The sequence below is a fragment of the Mytilus trossulus genome, chromosome 4 (genome assembly GCF_036588685.1).
Source record: "Mytilus trossulus isolate FHL-02 chromosome 4, PNRI_Mtr1.1.1.hap1, whole genome shotgun sequence".
In the NCBI taxonomy this organism is placed as follows: domain Eukaryota; kingdom Metazoa; phylum Mollusca; class Bivalvia; order Mytilida; family Mytilidae; genus Mytilus; species Mytilus trossulus.
This window is the reverse complement of record NC_086376.1, coordinates 14,371,028-14,393,436: the sequence shown is the minus strand read 5'-3', so window position 1 is coordinate 14,393,436 and position 22,409 is coordinate 14,371,028. Positions and strand designations below refer to the sequence as shown.

Genomic DNA, 22,409 nt, shown 5'->3' with positions numbered 1-22,409 from the left:
GATCTTGATGAACAATGCCAAGCTCTCTACACATAAAAGAACTCTTGCTACAACTTGTTCAGGGGTTCATAAGAACATTTATTTTAGTATCTAACAGAGTCAAAGTTTTCAAGTTGCATTTGAAATTCCTACCCTCCATTCAGGTTAACCCTTTTTGCGGCCCCTATCTATTTGAATTTTATCCAGAAGAACAATCTACAATTGTTGGACTTTGCTTATTGTTGACAGTTGTCAAGGACCATTATTAATTACTGTGTCATTTCCTCTCTTTTGAAGAGTAGTCTCATTGGCAATTAAACCAATTTTTATCTTTTTTTTTATATGCAAACCATTACATTTACTGATATTACCTAAAGGTGAGAGAGATGTACATATAGATAGTACTAACTATATTTCTGTGTATTGTGATATAATGTATTAAAAGTTTGAATATGTGATCTAATGAAGAAATCTCTACCTGAGAGAGAAAGCTAAAGCATTAGTTATCTACAACAGAGGCTAAATAAACACTATAAAGATACCGCAAAACTGTAAGGATGAACCCGCGACCCTTTGTTTCTCTGGAATAATTTATAAATTTATAATTATATCTATTTTATAAATTGGCTTCAAAATCTTTTAATTTAGAATTAAGTAAAATAAATTAATAAAAAATACATTCAGAAAAAAAGGCTTTTGTGTAGCATGTTTATCTTCGATATTTAAGTACATGAGTAACATTGATTGTTATGAGAAGACACAGTATCTCATTGGAAGATACTGATACATTCTCAGGGAGCTTGTTTATAGCTTACACATCTATATTGAAAATATTAATTCTATCACATGTCCAAAGGCATTAATTGAAACAAACATTTTGTCAGAATGTTGATTTTATGTTAAAGAAGATAGTAAAGTATTCACTAACCTGCATCTGTAAAAGTTTCTTTATAACAACCACACTCTCTGCTACTACACTCTCTGTAAAACATCATATCAATGTAAATAGCTTTCTAATGCATTCAAGATATATATTACATCTGTCCATATGCAATAGCTTATACATATTTAGGTATATTTTTTTTGGTATATAATATCAAACAGTCTATATGCTTTTGAAACTAACTCTGTTTAATCAATCAAACACTTTTCTGTGTAAGAGTTATCTCCCCAAACACTGTTTTTCCTGTTATGAGATCTCCTTTGCAACCATAAAAGAAAGCAACATATTTATTTTTCCAAAATGCCCAGGATGTTATGTTACATTTATAATTAGTAAATCATAAGTGATAGGGACCTAGTGTCTTTGATGTGACTTCCTTTGTCCCAAATCAAATGAGGTCAAGGTCAGAGGTCAAGATCATATTCTAAACTTAGATTTTGGCTTATTTTCAATTGTAAGTATAAGATAAGATAAGATATTGACAACATATTTTTACTAAATAATTTTGACATGTCATCACACATACATTTTAGTTGAAAAGGTACCCTTGCATTAAATTGGACTTTTCTCCCCTCTTATATCAAAAATGACACGTATGGTGACAGATCTAATTCACCATGTATAATAAAGACCTTGTGATCCTTGATTTATGACCTTCAAATTGAGCTCAAGGTAAATTTGATGTTCTAGATTTTTTCCTTTGCTTATACTTAATATGAATTCATAATAAAGCTATGGGACTTTATACCACATGACTTTTTTTGGTATAGCTAACCGTAAGTGACCTTGTGTAAACTGGAAGTAGCTATTTTGTGTGCTTCTGTAATGTACAAGTATATAGAACCATATATTTTGGAATCAGTGTCAAGTAAATTATCAAATAAAACTGGACATTTATTTACAAATTGGAAGTTACAAATTATCTCCCTTATTTTTTTTCTTCCAGAAAGCATTTTTTTTTAAATAAGTATTTTTAACTTTACATTCATTGAAATATTGGTGCAGCACATCTATTAACTAGATGTGTCAAAACAACATGAATGGCCCTGTGTCAAAAAGTTGAAAAACTGCAATTTCAACAACACATGATGGTTTTCTATTAAAAATCAACTCAAAAATTTTCAAGTCATAAACCCTTAATTTCGGCAAATATTAGCAGAGCGAAACAAAACTTAATTGATCTGTAACTCATCATGGTTAACTCACAAACCAAATATCAGCCCAATATCTGAAATTCTTTAGAAAAAATTCGTAAGGGTTCCGCGGAACCCAGTGTCTCGCCTACTTTTGCTGTTAATCACAGGCTCAACAAAAATGAGGAAAAAAAAATCAATAAAATTATTCCTGTTGATACTATCTTTTGATCGTAAAAAGCTTCTGTCCAGGTTTGGTAGAAATCCAAGATAGTTTATGAATCTAATAAATGATTTTAAACTTTAACTGCAGACTGTATGTAATGTTAACTGGAAGAAAAACTAAGTCCATTTATAAGTAAAATACAGATACACAGGTACAAAATTTTAACAAAATTTCCTTCTTGATACTAGCTTTTGATCATAAAAAAGCTTCTGTCCAAGTTTGGTACAAATCCAAAATGGTATAGGAAAGAAGAAAGTTATTAAAAAAATTCAAACTTTAACGACAAAGTGCATGTGTTGTTTCCTGGCAGAAAATCTAAGTCCATTTAAAAGTAAAATACTGAAAAAATTGAAATTTATTTTTAAAAAATTTACTTCTGGATACTATCTTATGATCATAAACAAGCTTCTGTCCAAGTTTGGTAGAAATCAAGTATAGTTTAAGAAAGTTATTAAAATTTCAAAAACTTTAACCACAGAGTGAATGTAATGTTTACCTGCAGAAAAACTAAGTCCATTTATAAGTAAAATACTGAAAAAATGGAATTTTATTTTTACAAAATTCACTTCTGGATACTATCTTTTGATCATAATCAAGCTTCTGTCCAAGTTTGGTAGAAATCCAGTATAGTTTAAGAAAGTTATTAAAATTTTAAAAACTTTAACCACAGAGTGAATATTTGTTGACGCCGCCGACGACGACGACGATGACGCCGATGGAAAGTAGGATCGCTATGTCTCGCTTTTTCGACTAAAGTCGAAGGCTCGACAAAAAGGTATGTATAACTGTGATTTTCAACAATTAATTAAAGTCCAAAGCCCGTTATTTCGGCAAAAAAATTAGCAGAGCGGAACTAAACTTAAACTTGATCTGTAACTCATCATGGTTTACTCCCATACCAAATATCAGCCCAATATCTGAAGGTGTTTTGAAAAAAAAGTCCTTATAATTGGTTGTTTGGGAGGTCGAAATGAGAGACAAGGGTAAAACTATATGGCACCGACAACTTTGTTGCGGGTCATAAAAATACTCAAACCTTTGATTCTGATATAATGACCTTACCATCTCTATTGGACATTAAATGGACTAGTCCATTTAGACAGGTATCTGTTATTTCTGCTATATTACTGGCACACCTTCCTATAGCCTGAATGGTAGCTGCTGCAAATTCCTTGTCATTACTGGTCACATATGTCTTCAAATACATAATATCAAATCTTTATAAATAAATTTGGTGTTTTTACTGTCTTCTGATTGGTTTAAATTATTAGTTTTATTTTCAATGTTGTCAATTTTGATGGCGACACGCCCACTCTGACATTGTGTATTCATACGCCAACATGTGTGTACATTGTTATTGTTAATATAAATAATATGAAAAGTTCTTTGAGCCTTATTTTTGATAGAAATTTATTTATAATGAATGGCAATAATTTATTTTGATTTTATTGAACCATAAAACTAATTTTTGACTCTTCACATTTTACATAATCCGCTTCACGGATTATTCAATGTGAAGAGTCAAAAATTAGTTTTATGGTTCAATAAATTCAAAATAAATAATAGCCATTCATTAAATAAATTCATAATTTTTTATAATCAATATTTCGTTTATGAAGACGGATGCATGATTCTTAAAACATTCACTAAATAAATGTATTAACAAACCTAGTATGTCTAATTGATTGATATCTTATGATGATGCCCCCTCTTGCATACAACGTTATATAAGAGCATAACTCTAAAACAGTATAAGTTACACAACCAAAATTCAAACTTAATCTGTGTTTTATGGTGAATAGCATTGTTTATAAGTTTCATAACATTTGGTTGAGGCAAACTATTAGAAATTAGCAAATGAAAACAAATTTTGGGAAGTAGGGACATAGATTGTCTGACACAGGTAAAACTTAATGCCCCTCTGCTGTGGTGGGGGCATTATAAATACTACACATTAAATAGATAAGATGGCAACACATAAAGTTCTTTTACCTGTAGTTCTCTCAGAATTGTAGAAATGTTGGTTTCTGTTGCCAAATTTGTTAAAATTTCCAACTGAAAACCAAAAAAAGAAAACAACTTTTTATTAATTTCTAGCAAGGTTTATATACAAGTTATATAACATTTTCAACAAAACAAAATATCATTTATTCAACTAATTTAAAAAAAAAATGCTATACTATTGATAAAGACACCACAAATTATTAAATAAAACATTTATAATATGCAGTATCCAAACCATCATTTTGTTTCTTAAAATGTCCTGTACCAAGTCAAGAAAATGGCAATTGTTATCTTATCTGTGTGTTGCAGTCGTTTTGGGTTTTTGTTGCCCTTCAGTGATTCTGTTGTTTCTTTGTTTTCCTCTTACAGTTTTTACCTCAATTTTAGTTTGTTACCTGGATTTGTTTTCTCTCACTCTATTTATGACTTTCGAACAGCAGTATACTGCTTTTTCCTTTATTTACAAGAATATACATCATCTTTTTGTAAATAAAAAATGCATATATCTGGCACTTTCAACTGATGCTCCCTAAACTGCACAATTATAAATGAGGTATCTAGGGTTCTGATTCTAGCATGCAGAGCCAAACAAACATGTACTAATTTTCACCTTTATAAATGTGTAACAAATCATAGTGGGATATAACTCCTCAAAACCACTTGATTGGAAAGAGTTGTCCTCACCTGTATAAATGTGTAACAAATCATAGTGGGATATAACTCCTCAAAACCACTTGATTGGAGAGAGTTGTCTCTTTGGCACTCATTCACATCTTCATAAATCTATATAGGAATAATTTAATTTTGGATGTTACACGTCTTCTGCATGATTGGCTGACAGTGTTTTGGTTTATCAGCTCATAGACATAATTTTGTCATGTGACCGTGACATCATCATCATTTTTTCATGATTTATTCCAAAATTAAAATGGAAATTAGAATCAAATTATAAGGAATGACTAATATTTTTATACACGGGTTATTCAGTGTACACCACATTTCTGATGTTATTTTTTCAAAAAATATTACAGGCATTCCTTAATTAACATGTTATGTATTTACCTTTAATAATTTGATGTGAGTTGGGTCGCTAGATCTTATATAAAAACTCTTTAAAAATGGTTCAAACATTCCCTGAAATAATATAACAAAATCTGTATATTATCAATCAAGATAATTTCTATAAAAGTTTTAGTAAGTTTTCTACTTTGACATAAATCAAAAATTTCTTTTTCTTTTTTTGCTTTTAAATTCAAGAAAATCTGTGTTGTTTTTGCTTTTCATTTCAATGGTGTGTATTATTCCTAATAAATAATGTGACAATTTATCAACCTATTCTTGCTTTAATGTGATTCTAACATAAGTAATTGTGTTCAGTAGTTTATTTTCAAGCTATTTTTAAGAAAATTTACATTTCTGATAGGTAACACCTACATCAAAAACAAATTTATCTTTGATTTTTATGATAATTTATCTTTGTGTAGCAGCACTGCTTCGTATACATGAAATGTGTCACAAGGTTATTAACTGTCAATCCTTTTCTCACCAGAATCTCCACAATGTAAAAAAAAAAAATTTTAACTGTTATAATTTTTTTTTGACTTCTAACCTTTCTGTCAATAGACATGGTAGCTATGTTACTCAGGACAATATACTGTACTTCTCTGTAAAGATAAATCATATAAACTTATTACTCAAAAAACTTTGTTACGTTTCACAACTTTGTGGTATACAAAACAGATTCCAAAGAACCTTATAGATTCTCAATATATCAAATAAAATTGAGAATGGAAATGGGGAATGTGTCAAAGAGACAACAACCCGACCAAAATAAAAAAAAATAAAAAAAAAAAAAAAAAAAAAAAAAAAAAAAAAAACACAACAGTAGAAGGTCACCAACAGGTCTTCAATGTAGCGAGAAATTCCCGCACCCGGAGGCGTCCTTCAGCTTGCCCCTAAACAAATATATACTAGTTCAGTGATAATGAACGCCATACTAATTTCCAAATTGTACACAAGAAACTAAAATTTAAATAATACAAGACTAACAAAGGCCAGAGGCTCCTGACTTGGGACAGGCGCAAAAAATGCGGCGGGGTTAAACATGTTTGTGAGATCTCAAACCCTCCCCCTATACCTCTAACCAGTGTAGAAAAGTAAAAGCATAACAATACGCACATTAAAATTCAGTTCAAGAGAAGTCCGAGTCTGATGTCAGAAGATGTAACCAAAGAAAATAAACAAAATGACAATAATACATAAATAACAACAGACTACTAGCAGTTAACTGACATGCCAGCTCCAGACTTCAATTAAACTGACTGAAAGATTATGATTTCATCACATGAACATCAGGCACAATCCTTCCCGTAAGGGGTTTAGTATCATACCATCATAACATATATGAGAAGAACATAACCCGTGTCATGCCAACAACTGTTTTTAGAATAAATGTGTTTAGTTCCGACGCAAAGACCTTATCAGTGACTCAATATTAACGCCAAAATATGCAATCTTTAATGACTTGACAACAGTATCGTAATTATATCCCTTCTAAATAAGTCTATTCAAAGGTTTTGTAAGTTTATGAGGTGAATACTGACACCTTTGTGCTTTATAAAGAATATTTCCATAAAAAATTGGATGTGAAATACCTGAACGTATAAAAAGTCTGCATGTTGAGCTATATTTACGAATGATGTCTTTATACCGATGATAAAATTTAGTAAATGTTTTGACTAGTTTGTGATATCGAAAACCCTGGTGTAATAATTTTTCAGTAATACATAAATTTCTCTCGTTAAAATCTAAAACATTGTTACATGCAAGTATGCATTGATGATTATTTAATTTTTTACAGTGTAAACATGATTAGTAATGGTAGCATACTTAAAAAGTGAAACATTCCTCACATGATAAATTTATTTGTGTATTTTATTTGCATTTAATATTGATGTTTTCTATAATATTTTCCTTTTCTTTGATACTTACTTCCAAATATTTTTATTTAAAATAGACATTTAATAGCATACAGCTGTCTAGTTAATAATTTCTGATTTTGACAGAGTTGTCACACCCTGGACATTTTATGTAATAGACATTTGCCATTTTGGTCGTTCTGGTAGACAGAAAAAGAAAACATATTCTTTACTAATTACCAAAAATACCAGTATTTCATCAGACCAAAAATTAAATTTCAAATAAGGAAATCAAGTATGCTACTAAAATGTTCCTCTGTGTACTTACTCATGACTATATTTATTCTTTTCAATGAATTAGCTACAACTGGAGCACAGTGACCTAGTTTAATCAAATGTTTACTTACTTGTGACTTTTAAGGTATGATCAATGCTATAGCTACAACTGGATCAAAGTGACCTAAGTTAATCAAACATTTATTTACTTGTGACATCTAAGTAGTCTGATCAATGATTTAGCTACAACTGGACCACAATGACCTAGTTAAATCAAATATCTACTTACTTGTGACTTCTAAGTAGTCTGATCAATGATTTAGCTACAGTTCCTACTTCTGCCTTTGGAGCACAGTGGTAATAAAGCTGAGCCACTGACATCACAACCTTAAAAACAAAGAGAATATCGTCACAAGCACTGCAGTGTGTTATTATAACAGTATTTTATCTTATGATCAATATTTTACATGTTGAGTATTTTTTAATACTGAAGAGATTTCATTTATTTTTTAATATGATTCAAACATAAGATACCATACATAATGGCTAATTTTGTATGGTGTAATTCATTCATGTACTGTTATTGGTTGTGAAATGACCTTATTGTAACATTTTAGAGATAATTTGGCTTCTATATATAATTTAATAAGTGAAAAATTCTGTCCATAGTACACAGATGCCCCACATGCACTTTCAATTTTCTATGGTCAGTGGACCATGAAATTGGGGTCAAAAATCTAATTTGAAAGATCAAATCATAGGGAACATGTGTACAAAGTTTCAAGTTGTTTGGCTTCAACTTCATCAAAAACTACCTTAACCAAAAACTTTAACCTTTTGTTTTTACCTGAAACTCGAACTATCATTTTCTATGTTCAGTGAACGGTGAAATTGGGATCAAAAATCAAATTTTGCATTTAAATTACAAAAGATTATATCAAAGGGAACAGGAGACAATGATGAGTACTAAGTTTCAAGTTGATTAGCCTGAACTTTATCAAAAACTAACTTGACCAAAAACTTTAACCAGAAGCAGGACAGATGAATGTAGGGACAAACAGACTGACGAACGGATAACGATCAAACAAACAGACATACAGACCAGACACCATAATACCCCTCTACTATTGTAGGAGAGGCATAAAAACGGTTTCTTCTATTAAGTAATGGTTTTGCTTGTCTCAGTAAAAGTCGATGATCCGTGTCCATGATATAACTTATAATACCTACAGCAGAATTTCTACTATTAAGTAATGGTTTGGCCTGTCTCAGTAAAAGTCGATGATCCGTGTCCATGATATAAGTTGGTTCTTTCTTTTCTTTTTCCTCCTCCTCCTCTTCTTCCTTTTCCGAATCTTCATAAAAACTTTTATTTTCTTTGGAGCTATCCTGATTTAATATAAAAGCCAGCATTAATAGAATTCCTGTAGCAATATCATAATTACAATGAATTAGGTCAGAAATAATTTTATTTGGTAACACAAGAACAGCATTGATGAAGCTAACTACAACTATGACAATATTCATCTAAATAAACAATTTATGTATTCAGATTCAATCAGGTACTACAGAATCAACATAATCATGATGAGGGGGTGGGGCCATATAATCATCATGGAAATGAAACTTACATAAGCCTACATCTCATATTTGGACTTTTTTAAAGCATGACATAAATAACCTATTAATATGTATGTGTTCAATATGTTCTCCTGTCAGATGTGTTTAGTTACAGGAAACATTGATTAGTAATCATTAGCCAGATATCTCACGGGGTAACTGTCACTTGGAAAACCTTTGGAATTATCCTATAAATCAGTGGCAGTTCTATTACTTGAAAGCTTTTCAAAGTCAGGATTTATTGATTGATTGATAAACCAAAATATGCAATTTCTTGGAAAAATCTATCATGGTAATTTTTAAGCTCAATTTTAACAAAATTTAGCAATTTTATTTAAATTATTTGAATTTTAAATCCATCATTTCTACCAAATATGACTGTTACAAGACCCTTAATTGTCAGTTTTTTTGTTTTTAAAAATATGCATTTGTATATAAAGACTAATAGATTTTCTCATGAGCTTGCTAATCCTATGAAAGATTAGAGTAATCTCCATAAGAATTCAGACATCAGACTTGTTGGTACTGATGAACACATTCCTGGCACTTCAATCTATATAAAACTACAGTCCTGACACTTTCACTAGTATAAAACTAACTATTTATGTTAAAATATGTTTAACTCACCGTTTTATTAGGGTTGATGAATTGAGTTCTGGCATATCTTGTCAACATATTAACAATAACAACTTGACCCCATTCTTCTACATCCACCAGTAAGTTACAGAGTTTACGGTAGTTCTTATGGATCAAATCTATCCGTTCTGGGCACACCTCCTCAAAAGCCTGGATAGCACTTCCTGCCACAAGCTACAAAAGTAATGTACATATATTTATTAATTTAAGAATTGAGTGCTTATTTTTGCAAATTCATTAGGGTGTAAAAGCATTGACCCATTTTTTTATGAAGCGCAGAAGCGTTCATTCTAAAAAAAAGTGTGTGACACTTTTACAATCCTATGAAATTACAAAAAGAAGCATAGGGATCCTGATAACATGTTTAGCCCTGCCACATTCTGTATGTATGTGTCTGTCCTAAGTCAGAAGCCTGTAATTCAGTGGTTGCTGTTGGTTTGTGCTACATATTTGTTTTTCGTTCATTTTTTTTATAAATTATGACTATAGTTTTCTTGTTTGAATTGTTTTACATTTGTCATTTAGAGCCTTTTATAGCCGACTATGTGAAATGGGCTTTGATCATTGTTGAGGGCCATGCGGTGACCTATAGTTGTTAATTTCTATGTCATTTGGTGTCTTGTGGAGAGACGTCTCATTGGCAATCATACCACATCTTCTTATTTATATTCAATACTTATAATTAGGTTTTTTATATCATGACCATCGTCCAATGGAGCACCTTACTCTGGACGTCTAGATCTAAGATCATTTTTACATACACTAATACAACCTACCGTAGTCTTATCAGCCAAAAGTTTTTCAATAACTTCAACAAGCTGTTCCTTGTTCTCAGGATCAAGACTAAAATATAAAAGAATACACATCAAAGTTTGGAATAATTAATGAGTAAATTTTATCTCAGATCGGTTCAGTTTAGGAATGTCATGAACTGTTGTCTTTCTGTTATGATATATTGATATACCCAGTTTTGCTGCACTCTTCATTTTTGTCTTTTAGGAACAGTTTCCAAAATGACAAAAGTATTTCATATCAATTTCATCACTTAAACTTGTAACGTGTAAACATAGTTTCACATGAAAATATCATCATTCTACCTTGTCTTTATGTTTCACACAAGTTTATGACTCTCAGCTTTACTACAGGTGTTACAAGTCATGCAAGTTGTGATTACAAATAATCTACTTATTGCCATCAGATGTGTCAGTATTAATCTGTTGATTAATATAAATAAACCTCATAATTCTTTTCCCTATTAAATCAGTCTGTATACAATTTCAATTTTTATATTCTCAAACAACACAATTTCTTTGTAATAGTTAAGTCATGTGAACAAATTGAAATACCCCAGACACTGAGACAGCTCTATATTTTAATTTCAATATTTCTAATCAGTCAAATCACATAATACATATAATCTAGAGGCTCTGAAGAGCCTGTGTCACTCACCTGACTCTACTTTGGTTTTTGAAATTATAAAAAAAAAGATTAAAATCATAACAATAATGCATTCCAATCTGTGGTTCTCTAAAAGAAGACATTTGTATGTATTTTTCAATAGGTCCTAAGTAAAAATAAGTTCCCTGCTAATGGCCATATTGGATGATAGATCAGCTACAAAGTAACAACACTTGGTCTGCATCTCATAAGGAACATTCATGCCATGTTTCATTCCATTCAGTGGTTCTCAAATAGAAGACATTTCTATAAATGTATTTCCCATGGGGTCCTATGTTACCCATAGCATGCATAGGGGCCTATGTTAAACTAATGTCCCCCACTGGCGGTCATCTTTGGTGATGGATCAGCTACAAAGTAACAACACTTGGTCAGCACCTCATAAGAAACATTCATACTATGTTTGATTCCATTCCATTCAGTGGTTCTCTAGAAGAAGTTCAAAATGTAAAAAATTTGTAAGGGTTCCGCGGAACCCAGTGTCTCGCCTACTTTTGCTGTAAATCGCAGGCTCAACAAAAAATGAGGAAAAAAATCAATAAAAAAATTCCTCTTGATACTATCTTTTGATTGTAAGAAGCTTCTGTCCAAGTTTGGTAAAAATCTAGGATAGTTAATGAATCTAATTAATGTTTTGAAAACTTAAACTGCCGACTGTATGTAATGTTAACTGGAAGAAAATCTAAGTCCATTTAAAAGTAAAATACAGAAAAAATGGAGTTATCTTTTTACAATATTTACTTCTGGATACTATCTTATGGTCATAAATAAGCTTCTGTCCAAGTTTGGTTCAAACCCAGGATAGTTTAAGAAGGTTATTAAAATTTTAAAAACTTTAACCACAGAGTGAATGTAATGTTTCCCCGCAGAAAAACTAAGTCCATTTAAAAGTAAAATACGGAAAAAATGGATTTATTTTTTTACAATATTTACTTCTGGATACTATCTTATGATCATAAACAAGCTTCTGTCAAAATTTGGTTCAAACCAAGGATAGTTTAAGAAAGTTATTAAAATTCTAAAAACTTTAACCACAGAGTGAATGTAATATTTCCCCGCAGAAAAAACTAAGTCCATTTATAAGTAAACTACAGAAAAAATGGAATTTTATTTTAACAAAATTTACTTCTGGATACTATCTTATGATCATAAACAAGCTTCTGTCCAAGTTTGGTAGAAATCCAGTATAGTTTAAGAAAGTTATTAAAATTTCAAAAACTTTAACCACAGAGTGAATATTTGTGGACGCCGCCGACGACGACGCCAACGCCGACGGAAAGTAGGATCGCTTAGTCTCGCTTTTTCGACTAAAGTCGAAGGCTCAACAAAAATAACGAAGACAACAACGGACAATGACAGACAACAAGTGATGAGAATAGCTCATTTGGACCTTGTATACCTGTATAATTTAGGAATGCCATGAGCTGCTGTCTTCCTGACATAGGGTGACATATCATTGACAGCTTCCTTTATAGCCAGCATCATGATAGGTGAAATCATAGGTACACGGATACTTGACAAAACTCTTAGTGCACTGGCTCTGATCAGCTGGTTAGGATCCTACAATATTTATGGTTATGTAAACTAGAGATCACAAATTATTATCACTTCCCCTTGTCAAATGCATGCTTATGTAACCCCCTCCCCCTAAAAAAAACAATTTGAGATCAAGAACATAATCTGAGGTTAAGGGTTCCACATTGCCTTTTTTGTTGACTGCTGTCAGTGGAATATTGAAAAATTAAATAAAAATTAATTGCTTTGCCACGGGCAATTGGATACATCCCCAGAGGTCCAACCACAAAGAGTTAACAACATAACTGTAGTAAAAGAACTTGAATTGGTTATGTGATTTGAATTTATATTCTTTTTTTGCTTTTGTGAAATCCACTATGCTGTTGCAAATTGACCAATGTCCCCAATTTTGTTTAAACCTCTCACCCCAATCTTTTTTTTAAGTATCATTTTTGTCTGGTAGATATTGTTTTTTAATTCTATGAAGCATATCTCCCAATCATTATAAAAAGAAGTCAATGATGTTTAATTGCTCTATGTACAATGTTGCTATACCTTCAATGGTCTATATTCAATGTTAGCATGCTTCTTAAAAGTAACTTTTCTTATAATGCTCTTTAAGGGTTCTTGGTGGCCAGAGTGGTCTGAGAACTCTTAAACCATTAAACCACTGAAATCTCTAGCAAGTCAACACTGATCTTCTGAGTTCAAACCCAGTTCCTGCAGGTGCACTCGATTCCAATCTTAATTGACTAGGAATATCAGTTTTCCTTTCGAAGGTCAGTGATTTTTTCCAGGCACTCCAGCTTCCTCCACTAATAAAATTTGGCGTCAAGAAATAGCCTAAATGCTGTGCTTTAAAGGGGTGTTAAAACACAAAAAAAAAATCAAAAATCAATTCAATGCTCTGTAAACGTAACCATACCTTCAATTTTTTTAAAGTACCCATACCTTCAAAGCTCTTTGGAATGTACTAATGGATAATAAAGCCAAATCTTGTTGTTCTTCTGCATATCTGGTCAGATAGACGTAAACCAACTTCTTTACCTAAAATGATATACATTTCATTTTAAAATAATCCAAAATGAAACTTTAAATTATTCTAAATAAATAAAGAATATGTACATGGGAAACCGCTTGTAAATATATGTCTTTTTAGTTGTTGGGATGTACAAGTACCTAGTCACATCCACAAGATTTTGTTAAATGTATTTTCGTTTGTATTCATCTGACAGTGATTTTCCAACCCTCATTTTGGGGCCGAATTTCGGCCCCATTCCCAAAGAGAAATATGCTCTTTTTTTTCAATTTTCAGCTCTAAAATTCCCAATCGTATATGGACATCGTCGCGAGATTTTTTTATTGTCGTATCTCCGTATCGTGTATTATTTTGTTGACAAATCTCTGAGCGTTCAGGGTATTTCGGGAGTTATCACTATCGTTCACTTAAGACGATGATTGGTTTGCAATCTTTTTTGGATTGCACTGCAATCTACTATATTCTGGTCACGTTTGCGCTTGAAACATCCGAATGAATAATTCAATGACAAAGCAAAAAAATGAGACATAATGTAAACAAAATGAACGTAGATCATGTCTCATAATTCCGAATATTACACAAAGAAGCTAAAGGCAGCGGACGGTAGTAAATGCCGGAAGCTGGAAGCTTTTGGATTCAAAAACACGTTTCTATAGATTCTCATCATTATAAATTGAATCAGAAGGGATAGGTTGAATTTTACCTTTCAAGAGTAAAGTTACAAAGCTTGAGTGCATGCAAATGTGTCCTCAGACACATTCAACTTTTATTTTTAATCCTTTTCCTTAAAAAGATAGCTTATTTTGTAGGCAATTCATGCAGTTAATCCTTCTCAGAATGCAGGATTTTGCACCTAATTTTTCAAAATTTTCATGGGGGGGGCATGCCCCCAAACCCCCCTAGCGAGGCACACGCCGTGTGCCCACCCTCGTAAAGACCAATCATATTTTTCCAAAACCATAATTTTTTTCCTAATTGCATGGGCCCCAGGACCCTTCCCCTAAACACCAGGAAAATTACTGTCTGATGAGTCAAGCCTTTTTCAACTGATTTTTAGTTCGTTCTTATGTTGTTCTGTTATAACTCTGTCCTAGGTTAGGGGAGGGTTGGGATCCCCCTATCAGGTTTAACCCTGTTACATTCTGTATGTATGTGCCTGTCCCAAATCAGGAGCCTATAATTCAGTGGTTGTTGTTTGTTGCTGTTACATATGTTTTTCATTCATTTTTTGGTACATTCATGACATTAATCAGGCCATTAGTTTTCTTGTTTGAATTGTTTTACATTTGTTATTTCCAGGCCGTTTATAGCTAACTATCCAGTATGGGCTTTGCTCATTGTTGAAAGCTCTATGATGACCCATAAGTGTAAATTTATGTGTCCTTTAGTCACTTGTGGTGGATATTTGTCCTATTGGCCCTCATACCACATCTTCTTTTTTATATATACATCAAATTTTGATTTTTTTTAAAGTAAAGCCCATTTTCATAACTTTGGTTGATGCAAACATAAGTAAGAGAAAATTAACTCAGACAAGGATAAAACTTTATGTACCCTCCACTGTGACATCATAAAATATATCCTAAAAATCTAACTTTATTATGTTTATGTAGTGTACAGATGGATGGATGGAATGGATGCAAACATGCATCGTTTTCTTGTCTTTGGTTCCATTCTAAAATGTATCAGTATATTATTCTACAGAATTCAATAAATGTCTGACAAAATATGAATATATTACCTCCAGATTTTTACAAACTACATTCTTAACCACAGCTGGAAAAAGGTCAGAGGCATCTTTCCCTTTGGCAACCATCTACAAAATATTATCCAAATTGATATTGAAAACATTGTAAAGTTAAGAGTTTAACTCTGACAAAATGTAGCATATAAAGAAATAAATTATGTAAACTTAAATTAGACTTTTAAAATGAAAATTTATTCTATATTTTAGAGTACAAATTAATGTAAAATGGTTTTATTTTGTTGGTTTTTTTCTAAATTCCTACATTTTGCTTATAAAATATGCCATGTGCTGATCATGAACAACTAGCACCCATCCTACAAATCATTATGCAATGCTGGCTAGACACAGGTGAACTACCAAAAGACTGGAGAGATGCAAACATATCCAGTATCTTCAACTAGAGGCTCTAAAGAGCCTGTGTCGCTCACCTTGGTCTATGTGAATATTAAACAAAGGAAGCAGATTGAAAATTGACTACAAAGGTCAATAACTCCTACAGGGGTCAATTGACCATTTCGTTCATGTTGACTTATTTGTAGATCTTACTTTGCTGAACATTATTGCTGTTTACAGTTTACCTATATCTATAATAATATTCAATATAAAACAGCAAAATTTCCTTAAAATTACCAATTCAGGGGCCGCAACCTAAAAACAGGTTGTCTAATTCATCTGAAAATTTCAGGGCAGATAGAAATTGACCTGATTAACAATTTTACTTCATGTCAGATTTTCTCTAAATTATTTGGTTTTTGAGTTATAAGCCAAAAACTGCATTTTACCCCTATGTTCTATTTTTAGCCGTGGCGGCCATCTTTATTTGATGGCCAGGTCACCGGACACATTTTTTAAACAAGAAACCCCAAAGATGATTGTGGCCAAGTTTGGATCAATTTGGCACAGCAGTTTCAGAGAAGAAGATTTTAGTAAAAGATTTATAAAATTTACGAAAAATGGTTAAAAATTGACTTTAAAGGGCAATAACTCCTAAAGAGGTCAACTGACCATTTTGGTCATGTTGACTTATTTGTAAATCTGACCTTGCTGAACATTATTGCTGTTTACAGTTTACCTATATCTATAATAATATTCAATATAATAACCAAAAACAGCAAAATTTCCTTAAAATTACCAATTCAGGGGCTGCAACCCAAAAACAGGTTGTCCAATTCATCTGAAAATTTCAGGGCAGATAGATCTTCACCTGATTAACAATTTTACCAATGTCAGATTTGCTCTAAATGCTTTGGTTTTTGAGTTATAAGCCAAAAACTGCATTTTACCCCTATGTTCTATTTATAGCCATGGCGGTCATCTTGGTTAGTTGGCGGGGTCACCGGACACAATTTTTAAACTAGATACCCCAATGATGATTGTGGCCAAGTTTCAAATAATTTGGCCCAGCAGTTTCAGAGGAGAAGATTTTTCTAAAAGATTACTAAGATTTACGAAAAATGGTTAAAAATTGACTATAAAGGGCAATAACTCCTAAAGTGGTCAACTGATCATTTTGGTCATGTTGACTTATTTGTAGATCTTACTTTGCTGAACATTATTGCTTTTACAGTTTATCTCTATCTGAAATAATATTCAAGATAATAACCAAAAACAACAAAATTTCCTTAAAATTACCAATTCAGGGGCAGCAACCTAACAACGGAATGTCAGATTCATCTGAAAATTTCAGGGCAGATAGATCTTAACCTGATTAACAATATTACCCCATGTCAGATTTGCCATAAATGCTTTGGTTTTTGAGTTATAAGCCAAAAACTGCATTTTACCCCTATGTTCTATTTATAGCCATGGCGGCCATCTTGGTTAGTTGGCGGGGTCACCGGACACAATTTTTTAACTAGATACCCCAATGATGATTGTGGCCAAGTTTGGTTAAATTTGGCCCAGTAGTTTCAGAGGAGAAGATTTTTGTAAAAGTTAACGCCGGACGACGACGACGGACGACGACGGACGACGACGGACGATGACGACGGACGCCGGACGCCAAGTGATGAGAAAAGCTCACTTGGCCCTTCGGGCCAGGTGAGCTAAAAAAGGAGACAAACACCTGGCAGACAACTACAGACCTGTATCCCTAACATCTGTCATCAGCAAAATTCTAGAACATATCGTATGCAGGCATATTCTAAAACATCTGGAAAGAAACAAAATCCTAACCAACTTAAACCACGGCTTCAGGTCAGGATACTCATGTGAAACCCAGCTCATAACTACCATCAACGACTTCTAACAAGAACACGACAAGGGACATCAAATCGACGTAGGCATATTAGATTTTTCAAAAGCTTTCAACACAGTACCACACAACAAATTATTACATAAATTAGATCAGTATGGAATTAAAGGAAATACACACAAATGGCTTAAGAACTTCCTAACTGCAAGATCAATGAGAACCATCATGGAAGGCGAATCATCTGGCGAAACAACAGTCGACTATGGGGTCCCCCAGGGCACAGTCTTAGAACCAATCCTATTCCTGTGCCACATCAATGACCTACCAGACAGTGTAACATCATCAGTAAGACTATTTGCTGACGACTGCCTACTATACAGAACAATTAAAAATAGCCAAGACCAACAAAAGGCTACAAACAGATTTGGAACAACTAGAAATCTGGGCCGACAAATGGGGAATGCGTTTCAACGCCAAAAAGTGCTCTATCCATAAACAAAAAAGCAGACAAATTCTACACGCTGAATAAACACATCCTACAAGTGAACCCCTACTTAGGACTCCAAATCTCAAACGATCTGAAATGGAGCTTCCACATAAATAACATCAGCAAGAAAGCCAACGCCATCTTGGGCTTTCTTCGGAGGAACTTGAAGAACTTACCAGAAGCATGTAGGAAAGTAGCATACATATCCCTTGTAAGATCAACAATGGAATATGGCGCAACGATCTGGAACCCATATATGAAAGGGGATATTGACAAACTAGAACGTATCCAAAACAGAGGATTACGATTCATCAAGAAAAACTACAGGAGTCGAGAAACAGGGTCCATAACTAATATGAGACGCCAGCTTGAAATGGAGACGCTAGAGGAAAGAAGACACAGCCTCCCTCTTATCCTGATTTACAAGGTGGTTGAGGGTCTGGTGCCGGCTCTACCAGCCAACAATTTTGTCATACCAGCAAGACCGAAACGAACAATAAAAGCCAAAACTTATTCAAACTGTGAAACTGACAATATCATCGAACGTCAAGTTATCAATAACACCAGAGGACTTAAAGTACCAAATAGCAACAAACCACAGTACAAACATTAATTTTTTATGGAAACAACTACCAGATAAAGTTGTGCATGCAGGTTCTGTAGAGGCATTTAAGACCGCTCTACAAGAACACCGCCAATAACAACGGCGCTCTTCTCCACCGTGTATAAAAGCCTAAACAGGATTCTACACGTACCACTACAGATACAGAGCCATTACCCGTATTATATGTATTATCTGTTTCACCCAGTTATTGCATGTATTGTATCCATCTTTGATCATCCAATATACTAATTGATTTTTGTTGAATTCTCCACCACAATATATTTGAGGATAGGTACAGTGCAACAGGTTACATTAAAATATTTATAAATTCAATGACCTCTAGTGTGTTTATAATACAAGTCATACTGACTCCTTCAATTTTTAGCATGACCTATAGTTTGTTTCTGCTATATAGTATAATACTGACCCCTACAATTCTTTTCATGGCTTCTAGTTTCTGGTTATCTCTATTACTGTCTAACATTGTCTTTAAATCTTCATGTCTGTAAAAAAATACCATTCAATATTTATTATAGTAAATTAATCATGTCAATATACATGATATAACAATAAGTAAATATGGTATGATTGCTATCAGGACAACACAGACAAGTTTCCTCAATCCAAAAGACAAAGATGTGAACTATTACAGGTCTCTCAGACACTGTACTGCCTCCATAACTTGCATTGGCAAAAGATATTTTAAAGACAAGTTTTATTATACATGTTATAAAAGGCTCTACTGTGTGTAAAGCAATCCAAAACATTTGTGACTAAGTTAGAGTAAAATTTTAATTTGGCATTAAAATTAGAAAGATCATATATTTTATAGAGAATTTTAAAACTTTAATCTGAAGCAGGACGGACAAATGAACAAACAGATGCGCAGACAGAAAAACATAATAACCCTAGATGGGGCATTAATAAAGGTTTCATTATATAAATTTGTAAACCGCCCAGTATTCCAGTATTCAAAAGTCATAAATCAATTGAGAGAAAAACAAAATCAGGTTACAAATTAATCAGAGGGAAACACATGAATTAAACAAAGGAACAACATGTACAGCATAACAAGAGTGCAAACACCGAAATGTCTCGACTTTTTTACTAATCAGTTAACCAGATGTAATGCGCATTTTGACAATACATGTCTCTTCAGTGATGCTCATATATCATTCCTCAATTTATAATAATTTCTATAATTTTGTAACAGCAAATTTTAATAACACAAAAAAATCCGTATTTTCATGCCAGTACCGAAGTTCTGGCTACTGGGCTGGTGATGCCCTCAGGGACTAATTAATAGTCCACCAGCAGAGCTCGAGGCATCAACCAAATCCAGGTCTATTCGCACCCATTCATGTTAGCACCCACTCATCTTCGCACCCTTTCATGATTGACCCTTTTCACTTTCGCACCCTACATGTTCACGCCCAATTTTAATCGGTTTTGTGTTTAATAACTTTGTAATCAAGTTTTGGCAAGTGTATTCTTATAAGTATATTTGTTGTCATTGTCTCAAAATAAAGTAAGACAGCATTTTTTGTGTGTTGAATACATCTTTATCTTAGAGGTTACTTAAGGTAATAAATATATGTCATTGAAGAGATAATTCAAGTGGGAACAGATATATTCAGGTCACAAAGTAAGTGAATGTCTTAAATCTTTACAACAAGAATTTGAAGCATCGTTGCAAATGAGCTTCCTCCCTTGTGTTTTTTTAGGGGTTCGTATGGATAGTAAACCCGGCAATTATTGTCACAAGCACCTGTGCCTTGAACCACCAACGTCAAAATCAATCAATGGGGTAGTGGAATTAACAATTTTTGGATTCTCATAAATTCTATGTCGAACATTTGGACTAGTTTGAATCTCGGTCTATTTCTGTAATTTATTCTTACATACTTTTGATTTTTTAACCCTGTATGCGTACATTGCCTTTGTAAATTTTAAAATTGTTTGTATGCACATTGAACGACAAATTTATGTGACGTATATAATTTTTCTGACGTCAGACACTCAAATCAATCCATGTGTTCGTAGATAGTAGATGTTTTTGTGTCCTGTTAAATTGTTCCTTTTAAAAGTTTTGGATTCTCATAAATTCTATGTATACCTTTTGGACTACATGTAGTTTGAATCTCGGTCTATTTCTGTAATCTATTCTTACATACTTTTGATTTTTTAAGCCTGTATGCGTACATTGCCTATGTTAATTTTAAAATTGTTTGTATGCACATTGAACGACAAATTTATGTGACGTATATAATTTTTCTGACGTCAGACACTCAAATCAATCCATGTGTTCGTAGATAGTAGATGTTTTTGTGTCCTTTTAAATTGTTCCTTTTAAAATTGTTATAGGATGATGACTGATGTACCCATATTTTGACTATTTTATTAATTGTGACTGTTTATTTAACGCATCATGTAAATGTAGGGGAATTTGATGAGACGGTTATTAAAGTGAGAGGGTTAGCGCTATAGAACCAGGTTTAATCCACCATTTTCTACATTTGAAAATGCCTGTACCAAGTCAGGAATATGACAGTTCTTGTCCATTCGTTATGATGCGTTTTGTTTTATGATTTTGCCATGTGATTATGGACTTTCCAAATTGATTTTCCTCGGAGTTCAGTATTTTTGTGATTTTACTTTTTTTTCAGTCATCTCCAGAACGGCAGAAGCAAAGAAGCGAAGCATCCATTTTGGACTGGCAAATATCCATTGGACGAACACTGACGACCCATAGCCCCAGCTTGACTGACAAACAGACGTTAGACGTCCGAGCAAATAAGCTCAGACAAGAGTCAATAGACAATATTGTTGAGTTTCCCATTTACCGTTTAAAGTCAGTATTAAAGAAACCACTACTTGCTGGGTCCGCGGTAAGATCTCCTTCAGCGCTACCAGTCGAGGACGGAGGCTTCTCGTTTGCGTAACCACCACTCATTTTGTGGTATTTTCTCTGCCGGTCTTCAGAATCTTGTGATTGATAATTATCGGAAGTTACGTCCCTGCAAAATCAACTTCCGGTAATGACAATGACCGAAAATAAAAACGGTCAAATAAAAGAAGCGCACCATCGATAGCCCACATATTAATAGATAAACAAATTTTCATCTTTAAAATTTTGAAGATTACATTTCAGATACACAAATCATATAAATCTAAGAATTTGAAGATTAAACATTACAATTCATTTAAATTTTAATTCACGTTTTTCATAGGATAGTCAAAACAAATCAAATATATTTTATTGTCAATTACATGCAGACGCCCAATTACTGACAGCAAGGATTGTTAACTATACAAATCCTTGCTGACAGGCAGAATAATCACAAGTTAAATTTGGTACAAAATGATTACAAAATTATTTTAAAGTTATTTTAATAAAATCAAATCAATGCTTACAACGAAGAAATGTTTCAGCTTTGACAAACACGGTGCTCCTAAAAAAATATAAGAAACTGAATTTAAATATTCTGGTTATTCCCCTGTCCCTGGTGCTTTTAAGATCCTACAATAAGAAGCTTTACAAATATCTAAATTATGCCTCTGTCTTTTTGCAGTAAAATGTATAAATTTTCTAAGTTTCTAATAGTTGTTTTCGAACAACATTTAAATTAT

General features: G+C 32.8%; 1 protein-coding gene across 3 annotated transcripts in view; it reads right to left on the bottom strand.

Moving 5' to 3' along the window:
• LOC134714741 (AP-3 complex subunit beta-2-like) overlaps positions 1–21,808 on the bottom strand; it is a 41,937-nt gene extending 20,129 nt beyond the window's left edge. For 2 of the 3 annotated variants that reach the window (XM_063576259.1, XM_063576260.1), the window contains exons 1-14: positions 21,623–21,808; positions 19,207–19,282; positions 15,489–15,563; positions 13,660–13,755; positions 12,593–12,753; positions 10,512–10,578; positions 9,727–9,909; positions 8,710–8,868; positions 7,769–7,866; positions 5,895–5,949; positions 5,348–5,419; positions 4,274–4,336; positions 3,344–3,476; positions 908–960 (exon numbers count right to left, since the gene is read on the bottom strand). In XM_063576259.1, the coding sequence (XP_063432329.1) occupies positions 908–960; positions 3,344–3,476; positions 4,274–4,336; positions 5,348–5,419; positions 5,895–5,949; positions 7,769–7,866; positions 8,710–8,868; positions 9,727–9,909; positions 10,512–10,578; positions 12,593–12,753; positions 13,660–13,755; positions 15,489–15,563; positions 19,207–19,282; positions 21,623–21,732 (1,401 nt within the window). In that variant the 5' untranslated portion in view covers positions 21,733–21,808. Of the gene's footprint in view, positions 1–521; positions 561–907; positions 961–3,343; positions 3,477–4,273; positions 4,337–5,347; positions 5,420–5,894; positions 5,950–7,768; positions 7,867–8,709; positions 8,869–9,726; positions 9,910–10,511; positions 10,579–12,592; positions 12,754–13,659; positions 13,756–15,488; positions 15,564–19,206; positions 19,283–21,622 lie in introns of all 3 variants that reach the window. The other variant, XM_063576258.1, reaches the window with a different exon arrangement.
• Positions 21,809–22,409: the final 601 nt, after the last annotated feature.